This window comes from Oncorhynchus tshawytscha, linkage group LG07 (assembly GCF_018296145.1).
Source record: "Oncorhynchus tshawytscha isolate Ot180627B linkage group LG07, Otsh_v2.0, whole genome shotgun sequence".
Lineage (NCBI taxonomy): Eukaryota > Metazoa > Chordata > Actinopteri > Salmoniformes > Salmonidae > Oncorhynchus > Oncorhynchus tshawytscha.
The window spans coordinates 61840100-61856077 of NC_056435.1; the positions used below are offsets into that span (position 1 = coordinate 61840100).

General features: G+C 42.0%; 2 protein-coding genes across 4 annotated transcripts in view; both read right to left on the minus strand.

Annotated features, from left to right (window-relative positions):
• LOC112246238 (copine-9-like) overlaps positions 1 to 11306 on the minus strand; it is a 145467-nt gene extending 134161 nt beyond the window's left edge. The window contains exons 1-2 of one of the 2 annotated variants that reach the window (XM_042324781.1): positions 11021 to 11306; positions 10765 to 10943 (exon numbers count right to left, since the gene is read on the minus strand). In XM_042324781.1, coding sequence (XP_042180715.1) covers positions 10765 to 10841 — 77 coding nt within the window. In that variant the 5' untranslated portion in view covers positions 10842 to 10943; positions 11021 to 11306. Of the gene's footprint in view, positions 1 to 10764 lie in introns of both variants that reach the window. The other variant, XM_042324782.1, reaches the window with a different exon arrangement.
• A 351-nt stretch (positions 11307 to 11657) lies between these two features.
• The window catches only part of LOC112246236 (myotubularin-related protein 14-like), a 41810-nt gene continuing 37489 nt past the window's right edge, over positions 11658 to 15978 (minus strand). For both annotated transcript variants that reach the window (XM_042324785.1, XM_042324784.1), the window contains one exon: positions 11658 to 14701. In XM_042324785.1, the coding sequence (XP_042180719.1) occupies positions 14521 to 14701 (181 nt within the window). In that variant the 3' untranslated portion in view covers positions 11658 to 14520. The remainder of the gene's footprint in view (positions 14702 to 15978) is intronic.

Here is a 15978-nt window from a genome sequence, read left to right on the forward strand (position 1 = left end):
ATGAACATTTGAACATCTTGGCCATGTTCTGTTATAATCTCCACCCGGCACAGCCAGAAGAGGACTGGCCACCCCGCATAGCCTGGTTCCTCTCTAGGTTTCTTCCAAGGTTCTGGCCTTTCTATGGAGTTTTTCCTAGCCACTGTGCTTCTACGCCTGCATTGCTTGCTGTTTGGGGTTTTAGGCTTGGTTTCTGTACAGCACGTTGTGACATCAGCTGATGTAAGAAGAGCTTTTTAAATAAATTTGATTGTTTATAAATTCTTGGTCTTGGTTAAAATCAAACTTATTCCGATATAACATAAGCACAGCAGATCCCCTTATTGTATGGGACACTTTTAAAATGTGCCTTTAGAGGCCATGCAATTCAATACTCGTCTTTAAAACCGAAGTACTTTAGGTCAAAATACTTCCTATTAACAAAGGGAAAGAGGGACTAACAGTATAGATAGAAAGCAACAACAAAACTGTACCAGAAAGGCACCAAATAAGTTAGGAAAAAAAACAAAAATAACTTGATTTAAGAAAGATCAAGAGTAATATGTTATAAAAAATAAAGCAAACTGGATGGAATATGAAAATATACCAAATTAAATTTGTATCTTCATCATAGAAATGCTACCAAAAATTATTTACTGAAACTTGTTACAAATGGAGTCATCCATGATTCACCCAAAAATATTTTGAAAGAGGAAACAAAGTACTTTAAGCATATGTTTTAGTTTCAGTCTCCTCCATCTCCACTAACCAAAATTAATTGTATGGATTTTGTTCTATTAATAATGTTAAATTAACAGCTGTACAGAAAGACTCATGTGGAGAACAAATTACAGAGGAGGAATTTATTGATGCAATTAAAGCCTTTAAGTCCAGGAAAACTTCAGGGCTGGGTGGCATACCAGTTGAGGTATATCAAATATTTGTTAATGTACTCAGAGGACCGTTATTAGCATGTTTTAACCATCTCTTAAAAAATTGCAGGCTATCCAATACTCAAGAAGAAGGTCTGATTTCACTATTATTGAAACAGGAACCAAGTGGTAAATTTAAAATATCTAGTCCATTTGAAAAATTGGAGGCCCCTTTCAGTGTTGTGCATACCTTTTTTAAATTATATTGTCGGATATTATTAATGTATTCAGACAGGCTTTTTATATGGGCGATACACTGGAGGTAATATAAGACAAGTACTGGAAAAAATAGAACGCTATAAAAATCCGGGAAACCAGGCCTGGTATTCATAGCGGACTTTGAAAATGCTTTTGATACAACTGGAAGTTATACATAAATGCCTGGAATATTTCTATTTTGGAGAATCTCTTATACAATGGCTTACAGTGATGTATAGTAAATAATGGCCACTTCTCAGAAAGTATTAAACTGTCAAGAGGAATAAAACAAGGTTGTCCACTATCGGCATATCTATGTATTATGTCCATTGAAATGTTAGCTGTTAAAATCAGATCCAACAATAATATCAAGCGGCTAGAAATTCAGGGCTAAAAACATGCTTTCATTTTAATCCATCATTTGGATCCCTCCATAGCCTCAGAGGATCTAGAAAATGTTTCAACCTCTCAGGATTATGATTAGTGTATTATATTATGTAGGTATTGGATCACAAACAAATACAACTTCTACATTACTCTGTAGTTTACCAATAAAATGGTCCGACAGTAAAGACATACTAGGTATTCATATCCCGAAAGAAAGAAATTCTCACTACAATACATTTTTATAGAAAGTTAGCAAAAATAGATAAGCTCTTGCTACCATGGATAGGAAAATACCTGTCTAGTTGTGGAAAAATCACCTGATTAACTCTTTAGTCATATCCCAGTTTACCCATTTGTTTATGGCTCTGCCTATTTATACAATGAATATGAATTTGCAGGCCAGAATTTATTAAATTTTACAGCATTAGACCTCTCACTAACGGCTGCAGTCATACAAAAGCTATACTTAAATCCAAACTGGTTTTCTAGCAGATTAGTAAGAATGTGTCACCCCGTGTTCAAGAATGGGCTTTTTTCCTTTATTCAGATAACAACCGCTTACTTTTGATTATTTGAAAATTAAATAATCTCCAAAATACAGCCATTTTTAAAACAAACCATAGAAAGTTGGTTCAAATTTAAGTTTAATCCACCAGAAAAGACCGAACAAATATGGTTCAACTCAAATACTAATTGTAAAAAATATATATATTCTGGGGGAAAATGATTTAAAACTGTATAATCTTGGTAAATTATATCATAAAAATGACTGGTGGAGTTGTCACACATGGAAATGTCTGCTCTATCCAAAATTTCAGCATTTCTGCTAAAAGGGAAGACTGGAAGGGGGTGAAGAGAAGGGAACTGGTCTGTCGCCTCACATTAAAGACAGAAACTAGCTAAAGAAAATTGTGATACATAAGAAAAAGTATACCAGTTTCATTTAAGGACCAAAAAAGTGACAGCTGTGCCATGCAGGTTGCAAAATAGTTGGGAATAGATTTTTTATGGATCTATTCCATGGCACATGGTTTATGAACTGTTACACAAAATGACACCATAGTTTTTCAATTTAAACGAGTGTACAAAATTCTTGCAAACAATAACATTTTATATATAAAAATATGTTGACAACCCTTCAAATTATTGGATTCGGTTATTTCAGCCACACCCATTGCTGACGTGTGTATTAAATTGAGCACACAACCATGCAATCTTTCAACGTGGCACTGTCATAGGATGCCACCTTTCCAACAAGTGATTTCATCAAATTTCTGCCCTGCTAGAGAAGGTCCAGTCAACTGTAAGTGCTGTCATTGTGAAGTGGAAACGTCTAGGAGCAACAACGGTTCAGTTGTGAAGTGGAAGGCCACACAAGCTCACAGAACGGTACCGCCGAGTGCTGAAGCGCGTAAAAATAGTTTGTCCTCAATTGCTACAATCACTACCGAGTTCCAAACTGCCTGTGGAAGCAACGTCAGCACAATAACTGTTCATCAGGAACTTCATGAAATAGGTGTCCATGGCTGAGCAGCTGCAGACAAGCCTAAGATCGCCATGTGCAATGCCTAGCATCGCCTGGAGTGGTGTAAAGCTCGCCGCCACTCTGGAGCAGTGGAAACGTGTTCTCTGGAGTGATGAATCACGCTTCACCATCTGGCAGTCCAACAGACTAATTTGGGTTTGGCGGAATCCAGGAGAATGCTACCTGCCCCAATGCATAGTGGCAACTGTCAAGTTTGGTGGAACAATTGTCTGTAGCTGTTTTTCATGTTTTGGGCTAGGCAACTTCCAGTGAAGGGTAATGCTACAGCATTCTAGATGGTTCTGTGCTTCCAACTTTGTGGCAAAAGTTTGGGGAAGGCCCTTTCCTGTTTCAGCATGACAATGCCCCCGTGAACAAAGCGAGGTCCATACAGAAATGGTTTATCGAGATCAGTGTGGAAGAACTTGACTGGCCTGCACAGAGCCCTGACCTCAACCCCATCCAAAACCTTTGGGTTGAATTGGAACGCCAACTGCGAGCCAGGCCTAATAGGCATCAGTGCCCGACCTCACTAATGTTCGTGGCTGAATGGAAGCAAGTCCCCACAGCAATGTTCATACATCTAGTGGAAAGCCTTCCTAGAAGAGTGGAGGCTGTTATAGCAGCAAAGGGGGGGACAAACTCAACCTTAATGCTCATGATTTTGTAATTAGGTTTTCAATGAGCAGGTGTCCACATACTTTTGGTCATGTAGTGTATATACAACCATCTCTGCTGATTTTGCTGGGGAGAGACGGAATCATTAAATCACTTGTTTTGATACTGCCCATATGTAGCTTGTTTTTGGTTGAGGTTCAGGTTCAGGAATGGCTGAAGAATTACAACATTTACCTGGAGGTAACTATGCAAATCGCCCTGCTGGGTAATTTTGAAAAAATAAAAAGAAAAGATAACTAATCTAAAATATACTGTGTCTGTAAAATGTATATAGTATGTATAAACTGGAAGTAGAAGCCTAAGTATTGTAGTCCATTCGTTTACTCCAATTAGGGGAGGGATGGTAGGATTAGGGGGAAAAGATAAAGAAGGAAAATATATACACAAAATATATATTTACCTCCAAAATATATGGGGGATTGGAACTGCGGATAATTAAATGGATAGAAGCCACAATCTATCTTCAATATTAAAGCTGATCTACCCCCTAAAAAAATATTGAATTAACTGGCCAGACTATGGCCTGTTTGTTTTGATTATTCATGTATTTTTCTGAGTTTGGCTGTCAAGACCCTGTGGGTCTCTATGCGCCAAGTACTCTCTCATATTCACAGCTGATGCCCAGTTGCCATGGAGTGTGTTTCAGGGGGGAATTCACCCAACCCCATTCTGTCAGTGTCAGGCAGCGAAGACAATCCCCCCTTGCCACCCCCTAGACCAGTCCTGTCTGTTCCATGGGCCGAGGTAGGCTGAAAATGCTCAACTCGACAAGTTATTTACATTTGTCACCCAAACAAAGTTTCTTTAAAGGATGTTCCTTTTGTAGGCCATTTAATTTCAATCTAGACTTGCAGCCGATGATGTAGCCTACTCTAATCTACATTTTTTTAAACTGTTTTCAACTGGGGGAGGCAGGTAGCCTGGCGGGAAGGAGCATTGGGCCAGTAACCGAAAGGTTGCTGGATCGAATCCCCGAGCTGACAAGGTAAAAATCACCTGCCGCTCTGTTCCCCGGGCGTCGATTATGTGGATGTCAATTAAGTCAGCACCTCTCTGATTCAGAGAGGTTGGGCTAAATGTTGACGACAGATTTCAGTTGAATGCATTCAGCTGTACAACTGACTAGGTACAATTGAAGTCGGAAGTTTACATACACCTTAGCCAAATACATTTAAACTCAGTTTTCACAATTCCTGACATTTAATCCTAGTAAAAATTCCCTGTCTTAGGTCAGTTAGGATCACCACTTTATTTTAAGAATGTGAAATGTCAGAATTATAGTAGAGAGAATTATTTATTTCAGCTTTTATTTCATCACATTCCCAGTGGGTCAGAAGTTTACATACACTCAATTAGTATTTGGTAGCATTGCCTTTAAATTGTTTAACTTGCGTCAAACATTTTGGGTAGCTTTCCATAAGTTTCCCACAATAAGTTGGGTGAATTTTGGCCCATTCCTCCTGACAGAGCTGGTGTAACTGAGTCAGGTTTGTAGGCCTTCTTGCTCGCACACGCTTTTTCAATTCTGCCAATGTAACAGTATAACTTTAGACCGTCCCTTCGCCCATACCCGGGTGCGAACCAGGGACCCTCTGCACACATCAACAACAGTCACCCACGAAGCGTCGTTACCCATCACTCCACAAAAGCCACAGCCCTTGCAGAGCAAGGGGAACCACTTTTTTTTCACCTTTATTTAACCAGGTAGGCTAGTTGAGAACAAGTTCTCATTTGCAACTGCGACCTGGCCAAGATAAAGCATAGCAGTGTGAACAGACAACAGAGTTACACATGGAGTAAACAATTAACAAGTCAATAACACAGTAGGAAAAAAAAGGGGAGTCTATATACATTGTGTGCAAAAGGCATGAGGAGGTAGTTGAATAATTACAATTTTGCAGATTAACACTGGAGTGATGAATGATCAGATGGTCATGTACAGGTAGAGATATTGGTGTGCAAAAGAGCAGAAAAGTAAATACATATAAACAGTATGGGGATGAGGTAGGTAAAATTGGGTGGGCTATTTACCGATAGACTATGTACAGCTGCAGTGATCGGTTAGCTGCTCAGATAGTTGATGTTTGAAGTTGGTGAGGGAGATAAAAGTCTCCAACTTCAGCGATTTTTGCAATTCGTTCCAGTCACAGGCAGCAGAGAACTGGAACGAAAGGCGGCCAAATGAGGTGTTGGCTTTAGGGATGATCAGTGAGATACACCTGCTGGAGCGCGTGCTACGGGTGGGTGTTGCCATCGTGACCAGGGAACTGAGATAAGGCGGAGCTTTACCTAGCATGGACTTGTAGACGACCTGGAGCCAGTGGGTCTGGCGACGAATATTTTTATTTTGCCTTTATTTAACCAGGTAGGCAAGTTGAGAACAAGTTCTCATTTACAATTGCGACCTGGCCAAGATAAAGCAAAGCAGTTCGACAGATACAACGACACAGAGTTACACATGGAGTAAAACAAAGATACAGTCAATAATACAGTATAAACAAGTCTATATACAATGTGAGCAAATGAGGTGAGAAGGGAGGTAATGGCAAAAAAGGCCATGGTGGCAAAGTAAATACAATATAGCAAGTAAAACACTGGAATGGTAGTTTTGCAATGGAAGAATGTGCAAAGTAGAAATAAAAATAATGGGGTGCAAAGGAGCAAAATAAATAAATAAATACAAATTAAATACAGTTGGGAAAGAGGTAGTTGTTTGGGCTAAATTATAGGTGGGCTATGTACAGGTGCAGTAATCTGTGAGCTGCTCTGACAGTTGGTGCTTAAAGCTAGTGAGGGAGATAAGTGTTTCCAGTTTCAGAGATTTTTGTAGTTCGTTCCAGTCATTGGCAGTAGAGAACTGGAAGGAGAGGCGGCCAAAGAAAGAATTGGTTTTGGGGGTGACTAGAGAGATATACCTGCTGGAGCGTGTGCTACAGGTGGGAGATGCTATGGTGACCAGCGAGCTGAGATAAGGGGGACTTTACCTAGCAGGGTCTTGTAGATGACATGGAGCCAGTGGGTTTGGCGACGAGTATGAAGCGAGGGCCAGCCAACGAGAGCGTACAGGTCGCAATGGTGGGTAGTATATGGGGCTTTGGTGATAAAACGGATTGCACTGTGATAGACTGCATCCAATTTGTTGAGTAGGGTATTGGAGGCTATTTTGTAAATGACATCGCCAAAGTCGAGGACTGGTAGGATGGTCAGTTTTACAAGGGTATGTTTGGCAGCATGAGTGAAGGATGCTTTGTTGCGAAATAGGAAGCCAATTCTAGATTTAACTTTGGATTGGAGATGTTTGATATGGGTCTGGAAGGAGAGTTTACAGTCTAACCAGACACCTAAGTATTTGTAGTTGTCCACGTATTCTAAGTCAGAGCCGTCCAGAGTAGTGATGTTGGACAGGCTGGTAGGTGCAGGTAGCGATCGGTTGAAGAGCATGCATTTAGTTTTACTTGTATTTAAGAGCAATTGGAGGCCACGGAAGGAGAGTTGTATGGCATTGAAGCTTGCCTGGAGGGTTGTTAACACAGTGTCCAAAGAAGGGCCGGAAGTATACAGAATGGTGTCGTCTGCGTAGAGGTGGATCAGGGACTCACCAGCAGCAAGAGCGACCTCATTGATGTATACAGAGAAGAGAGTCGGTCCAAGAATTGAACCCTGTGGCACCCCCATAGAGACTGCCAGAGGTCCGGACAGCAGACCCTCCGATTTGACACACTGAACTCTATCAGAGAAGTAGTTGGTGAACTAGGCGAGGCAATTATTTGAGAAACCAAGGCTGTCGAGTCTGCCGATGAGGATGTGGTGATTGACAGAGTCGAAAGCCTTGGCCAGATCAATGAATACGGCTGCACAGTAATGTTTCTTATCGATGGCGGTTAAGATATCGTTTAGGACCTTGAGCGTGGCTGAGGTGCACCCATGACCAGCTCTGGAACCAGATTGCATAGCAGAGAAGGTATGGTGAGATTCGAAATGGTCGGTAATCTGTTTGTTGACTTGGCTTTCGAAGACCTTAGAAAGGCACGGTAGGATAGATATAGGTCTGTAGCAGTTTGGGTCAAGAGTGTCCCCCCTTTGAAGAGGGGGATGACCGCAGCTGCTTTCCAATCTTTGGGAATCTCAGACGACACGAAAGAGAGGTTGAACAGGCTAGTAATAGGGGTGGCAACAATTTTGGCAGATAATTTTAGAAAGAAAGGGTCCAGATTGTCTAGCCCGGCTGATTTGTAGGGGTCCAGATTTTGCAGCTCTTTCAGAACATCAGCTGAATGGATTTGGGAGAAGGAGAAATGGGGAAGGCTTGGGCGAGTTGCTGTTGGGGGTGCAGTGCTGTTGTCCGGGGTAGGAGTAGCCAGGTGGAAAGCATGGCCAGCCGTAGAAAAATGCTTATTGAAATTCTCAATTATGGTGGATTTATCATTGGTGACAGTGTTTCCTATCTTCAGTGCAGTGGGCAGCTGGGAGGAGGTGTTCTTATTCTCCATGGACTTTACAGTGTCCCAGAACTTTTTTGAGTTAGTGTTGCAGGAAGCAAATTTCTGCTTGAAAAAGCTAGCCTTGGCTTTTCTAACTGCCTGTGTATAATATGTAGCGAGGGCCAGCCGACTAGAGCATACAGGTCGCAGTGGTGGGTGGTATAAGGTGCTTTAGTAACAAAACGGATGGCACTGTGATAAACTGCATCCAGTTTGCTGAGTAGAGTGTTGGAAGCTATTTTGTAGATGATGTCGCCGAAATCGAGGATCGGTAGGATAGTCAGTTTTACTAGGGTAAGTTTGGCGGCGTGAGTGAAGGAGGCTTTGTTGCGGAATAGAAAGCAGACTCTAGATTTGATTTTAGATTGGAGATGTTTGATATGAGTCTGGAAGGAGAGTTTACAGTCTAGCCAGACACCTAGGTACTTATAGATGTCCACATATTCTAGGTCGGAACCATCCAGGGTGGTGATGCTAGTCGGGCGTGATGCTACTTCAAGGTCTCAGAGCAAGTGACGTCACCGATTGAAACGCTATTTAGCGCGCACCCCCGCTAACTAGCTAGCCGTTTCACATCCGTTACACCAACAATTTTTCTGTAGGATTGAGATCAGGGCTTTGTGATGGCCACTCCAATAACTTGACTTTGTTGTCCTTAAGCCATTTTCCACAACTTTGGAAGTATGCATGGGGTCACTGTCCATTTGGAAGACCCATATTTGTGACCAAGCTTTAACTTCCTGACTGATGTCTTGAGATGTTGCTTCAATATATCCACAGAATTTTCCTCCCTCATGATGACATCTATTTTGTGAATTGAACCAGTCAATCCTGCAGCAAAGCACTCCCACAACATGATGCTGCCTCCCCTTTTTTCCGCCAAACATAACAATGGTAACTATGGCCAAACAGTTATTTTTTTGTTTCATCAGACCAGAGGACATTTCTCCAAAATGTACAATCTTTGTCCCCATGTGCAGTTGCAAACCGTAGTCTGGCTTTTTTTATGTCTGTTTTGGAGCAGTGGCTTCTTCCTTGCTGAGCGGCCTTTCAGGTTATGTCGATATAGGACTCGTTTTACTGTGGATATAGATACTTTTGTACCGTTTCCTCCAGCATCTTCACGAGGTCCTTTGCTGTTGTTCTGGGATGGATTGGCACTTCTCGCACCAAAGTACATTCACCTCTAGGAGACAGAACACGTCTCCTTCCTGAGCGGTATGACGGCTGCGTGGTCCCATGGTGTTTATACTTGCGTGCTATTGTTTGTACAGGTGAACATGGTACCTTCAGGCATTTGGAAATTGCTCCCAAGGATGAACCAGACTTGTGGAGGTCTACAATATTTTTTCTGAGTTCTTGGCGGATTTCTTTTGATTTCCCCATGATGTCAAGCAAAAAGGCACTGAGTTTGAAGGTAGGCCTTGAAATACATCCACAGGTACACCTCCAATTGACTCAAATAACTTCTGACCCACTGGAATTGTGATACAGTGAATTATAAGTGAAATAATCTGTAAACTATTGTTGGAAAAATTACTTGTGTCATGCACAAAGTAGATGTCCTAACCGACTTACCAAAACTATAGTTTGTTAACAAGAAATTTGTGGAGTGGTTGAAAAACAAGTTTTAATGACTCCAAACTAAGTGTATGTAAACTTCCAACTTCAACTGTATTTCCCTTCAGTGTCTGAAGAGACGCCATGAATTAATGGGATTGTATTTAAAAGGAACGTTTAGCCTGTGAATTAACCAACATATATATTGCTTTCATTATTTACTGCTCTATTTTTCAAGTTAGACGTTGGTTAAATCACAATCATTGGCTAAACATTCATTTTAAATACAATCCCATTTGTCTTGTTTATTCTTTATAGGTAGGCCTAGGTAACAACTAAGTACGGACTAAGATGCACCAAGCTCAGTGCTCCAACAGGCTTTGCTGTATAGGGCCTACTTGTGTTAACCAGGTCAAACACTATGAATCAAGGCATTGGTTAGGACTCAATCTCGATTCCAGTGGTCTTCTTGGACATGCAAAGTTTCACTGTGAAAATAAGTGATGAAGTGCGCACGGCACTCCTGACCTGAATAAAATGTGGGCACCCACTCCTTCGTCTCACACACCCCGTCTAGCGGATTTGAATGTGACAGGAACATGGACGCTGGCGTATTAATATCCATAACCTATCCATGTGATCTGCGAGTTCGCCCGTTGGAGCTCTCTCGAAGTCACTCAGAATAAATACAGTTATGCTGCTCTACCCCCACGTAGCTCTACACCCACTGTTAATGCAAATTCCTTGCAAGCGTCCGAGTTTTGCACAAAGATACGAAGACACTTATAGAGCTAAAATGTTTTGAAATTACGACTATTAGCCAACAGATGTTTGAGGATAGTTGAAATACTAATTACCTGCAAAAGATAGATTCACAAACATCTCCGTGCCAAATAAGATAACGTTACAGGCTACAGCACTCATTCCCGTTGACAGACTATCATCCTACAACATTATCAACAGCGTAAATATATGTTCTTTTCAATAATGACTACTGGATACGTTGTGATTATACTGGTCTTACCTGCACGAGACAGTAAGTTCAATTTTCGTCGCAGGTACGGTGGAGTTGAGCGGGTCGAAGTCCCCAATTGTGGCCATGGTCAAGCTTTAGATCAGTTCCTCTTCAATGTGAACTTCTCAGCCACTACTGTTCAGTCACTACTCTTGGCCGATATTTTGTTTGAAAATATCTCCCTTCGCCTGGAAAAAAGAAACAAAGGCACCAAATAGCTGCGTTTGTTGACAAACGTCTTCAGAGTTGAGCGCGAGGTGCATACCTGTGGGTGAGGCAGGTTGGGCAGCGCTCGAGACGTTCCATGGTGTGGTGGAGGAGCGCGACAGAACGTTGTGCGCGTCACTGGAAAGCACGGACGGGTTCTTCGCTCCATATTTCTGTTTAACCATCGGCAGGTGGAGGCAGAGCCTTTCAGAAGTTGTTGGCAGCAGAATGTTGGATTTCAAGTTAACGCACTTTAATGCCGCATTTTCTATGAAGCTCAACTGTGTATTTGTTTTCTTTTTAATTGTGATATTGCCCCACTATAGGTCACCAGTGGAGCTTCCCAGTTAGGAACAGTTAGGACAAAAAAGGAGGAGGGGGAGGGGAGGTGGACCACCATAGAAAATGTTTCAATAATAAATCAACATTTAAAGTGTTGGCTTGCCAAATAGGTTGCTGTCACCAAATTACCAGAACCACATAATTAGATAATGAATTATATCATTCCATATAGACTAATCATAATGAATTATATGATATCTGTGATTAAAACACTGGGTGTGCAGAGAATGTGAAAATCAGAACAGCCAGCAGAGCCAATCCATAGCCAGTGGCCTGTTTCTCTGCACATCTTTTAAAGTCTAAAATATAGGACCAATGATTCAGGGTAGAAATGATTGTACATACAAACAAACCTTTGTTTCTTCTTTATTCATAATTACCACCTGCAGATCAATTCACCTTTCTCAATGTAGCCTCACTGGCGACAATTAAAGAGCAATTTAAAAAGGAACAAACATGATAAAAGAAAAACATGTCAATCTGTTGACACAGACAATAGAAGTAAAATGAGTGTGCAACGAAGCATTTCAGTCAAATCAAGAGGGGTACAACAACAAAAAATCATACTAAAAGTACTATATTCAACTAGTTTTAATTAGTTGGGGAAATTACATGCAAAAACATGGATGAGTTGAACAATCGCTTGAGGTGCTTGTGTAATTCTAAAAGGTAAGTGCCCAGTGTGAAGTGAATGGTATGGATCAACTGTAAACAATCTAGGGGCTCTAGGGCTGGAGGGCTGCCTATAGCCACCAACAGGGACCTATAGGAATAGAACCAAGTGTCACCAATGTATCCTACCATGGACATATTCAATATTTCTCTGGTATGATAAATTATATCAGAGTTGATTACTACAGGATATGATGGTAGTAAAATAATTTAAATCATAAAAAATAATATCTCTCAAATTCAGGTGGGAGGAAGGACCAATGGCACAGTGGTTTATTTTGGATTTTAAAGGATTAGATGGTGATAGCAACCAGGTAATCTTCCAATGAAGTCCGGGTTTGGACGGTGTAGGCCGTCATTGTAAATACGAATTTGTTCTTTTAACTGACTTTCCTAGTTAAATAAAGGTTAAATAAAAAATACTGTTGGAAGATTGAATGAGGTTGAACTGGTTGACAAGTGAGAGTACTCTAGAAAAGGTAACATCTCGCACCAATATCCTTAAATCGTGGCCAAAGTCTCATCTTCCTGATCTGAAAGGCTTGTTTCAGATCTCAAAGAGGAACTGAGAACATGGAGAGGATAGGATGGATAGGGAGAGATCCCTGTTCAGTGGCAGCGAACTGATCCAGTCCACTTGGCTCATGCAGCAATAAGAGAGCTTTTACTCGGCCATTAATGAAGTGTTCAAGTGCTAGAAGTTATCCGAATCTTCTAGTTCCGAGTTGGACATTTCAATTGAAAGACCCTCCAAGTCGCAATTACAAGTGGGAAACGGAGTTGAGACGTTTCACCACGGACTAAGCTTTTACCTCTTCTTCAACCAAAACATGGCAACAAATCCTTTTTTTGACAATTACAATCTTCTCAATATGGATAATGTAGCTAGTCTGACAATACTGTCAATGTTAAGCAAACTAGCTGACTTTATTATGAACAATGTTAGGGCCTCTTTATACTACTTTGAGGACAAACTAGGTCCAGAAGAGATACTTGTGTAGTGTAACGAGACAGATCTAGATTCAAAACTTTTAAAGAGATGTCTCCCACACTACCTCCAGGGGCTTAAGTCACAGAGAGGTCATGTTCCAGGCTGACTACATTGCAGTCATGCCGCTCGCACTGACCAATGGTTCTGTGCCATGTCTTTGACTGCACAGTCAGGTTTCAGATTGCTAGATCTGATGCAGTAAGATTATATGTTTAACACCTATCCAGGTGTTGGGAGCCGACTGCAATGTAGTCGGTCTGGAACGCAGCCACAAAGTACATAAAATGATAACAAAGGCTGATAGCAGGGTGGCTCGGAGCCATCATGTCGCACAACTGAGAGAAAAAAAAGTTGAGATGAAGTGACTGAGCATACGAATAGCTGTCAGAAGTGGGCTAAAATCTAAACCTTGTAAAGGACTTTTAAAGAACTTTCAACGCAGCCAACTAATAGGCCTGGCTTCTGGTGTGTGGTCTGAAGCCCAGGTAATGGTGTCAACCTGGATCTGTTCACGCCACAACCGTAGGAGTCAGCATGACAGCACAAACAGGTCTGGGACCAGTCTAATGAATGGTGTGTATGTGCACATAGGTATACTGAAGACCGTGTGAAAATGTTTTGTATGGCGACAACACAACATTTCTTTGTTTAAATTTCTGTACATAAGTGACTTAACAGACCTTAAAAGTCTAATTATTAAAAACGAGTAACCAATTCAAAAATAGGCTGATAGGATTCAACATATTCAATTCTACAGAATTAAGCTACATCCAGCTTGATATGACTTTTCTATACCAAATAGAAACGGCATGTTTCTATTACCCTGACACACTTAGCTAGTGCTGTTTGTTGACAACCACAGTACGCACTACAATTATATGGTAATGCTTCCTTCTGATTCGGCACGCTCATAGCACCAAACCCCTAAGAAAAATGCTCCATACGTTAAAGTACAACGGTCATCTGTCTCTAAATGATAGTGTGGCTGACATGGCCACGCCCCCCGAGACACTCCCTGAATCCACAAGAAAATGTGGCAAACAAAAAAGGAATAACTCCAGAGAGAAAGTTGGAAATGCATGAATAAAAAATATATATATTTTTAAAAGAGAAATTAAAGAACAAAATAAACCCAAGGTATGTAATGTTTGAGATGTGTATATATATATATAAAAAATAATTTAAAACACTTTTAAACCAACAAATATAAAAGGACACTTCAACCCCTGAATAGAGTAGAAAAGTTTGGCACTTTTTATTTTTATTAGAGTCCATACGAGATGCATCTTCCCTTGATGGAGATGAATGCGGATTGTGGACCGCAATTCAATAGGACGGGTTTTAGTGGGAGAGGGGTGGGGTGGGGGGGGGGTCAGGGCCCATATTCACAGAGCCTCACGGTAGGAGTGCTGATCTAGAATCAGGCCTTCCTGTCCATATGATCTAACAGGAAAAACTGATCCTATATCAGCATTCCTACTCTGAGACACTTTATGAATACAATGATTACGGGCCCGGAGTTCACATTTGGGGTGGGGAGACCTGACCCTAGATCAGACGATGCTGTTGGTGCCCCGGAGGCCCACGCCACGGGCAAACTGCTCCAGGAGGCCTGAGATGGCACCAGAGGGGCTGGGAGCGCTGGACTTGAGGCCCACGGTGGAGCTGTAGGCAGCCAGGAACACCTCCCTCACAGTCTCCAGGCGAGCCTGACGCTCCGAGGGGGACGGGCAACTGGGAGAGAGAGACAAGGATGAGAGACAGGGATGAGAGAAGGAGAAGGGGGGGTGGAGCAAGAGATAGGAGAATACAGTAAACAAGTTAGAGAGGAGAGTGAATTTAAGGAAGAGATGAGAGAGAAAAGGGCAGGAAACGGGCGAGAGAAGAGAGAGAAGGGCACAAGAAGAGAGGAATAAGAAGAGAAGCGAGAACCCATCTTTTAATTCTGAAAGAGGGACACAGTGTACATGGAAATTCACAATCAGAGACCGCATGCTGTCTGGCTGGCTGGCTCTCCTCGTCCCTCTCTCTCTCCCCTCGTTCTCCCTTCAAATCAAGATGGATAGATGTCATTTGTCTATGCCGCCTGCGAGCGTTGTTCGGGACACTCAATTTATCATCCAGTTCAAGTTGAAATGGAAACGTGTCCCCCCTTTGGAAAGAGAAGGAGTCTGGAAAACGAAGAGACGGATGGAAAATAAACTCCCTCCCTCTTCCCTTTCAGTTGTACTTATTCCTCCGGGACGAAGAATGATGAGGAAAAAAACGTTCAGTTCCCTTGTCTGAAAAGTACACGAACACCAACGTGCATACTGCTCAGACTATCAGTGTGTACAGTGTTTATGGATACTGTCTAAACAGTCTGCTGAACACTGTTGTGCATGTGTACACACACACACACACACACCCTTCCCAACACACTCTTTTTGTGCTTTGTCACTTAAACACACACCAACACACTCTATCCAGCCATGCAGGTGTGTGCCACACACACAAACACAGCAGAGGGCCAGCCCCTCACTGAGCCCTGTACCTCTGCCTCCTCTCTCACATAGGAACGGAACAGGTACAGGAGGAGGAGGTGAATAAATAAGGAAGAAAGGGAGGGGCGAGAAGAGACAGAAAGAGAGAAGAGTGCTATTCCGGAGAGTTAGAGGTGTGCATGGCTGCATTCCAATTCTCTATCATTCTGCTGAATTGTACACTCCCCCTTGTGGATTTAAAAGGAATGGACTGGTGTGAGGAATACGGAGGAAACTCCCTTCAGCTATGCACCAATCCAATGCTTTTAAACATCCCGGGGGAAGTGACCGACTGCACACACTGTCGGGAGAAGGGGTGAGAATCGGAACGTGATCTTAGGGTGCGTCCCAAAGGGCACCCTATTCCCTATACCGTGCACTACTTTAGACCCTATATCGTGCACTACTTTAGACCCTATATCGTGCACTACTTTAGACCCTATATCGTGCACTACTTTAGACCCTATATCGTGCACTACTTTAGACCCT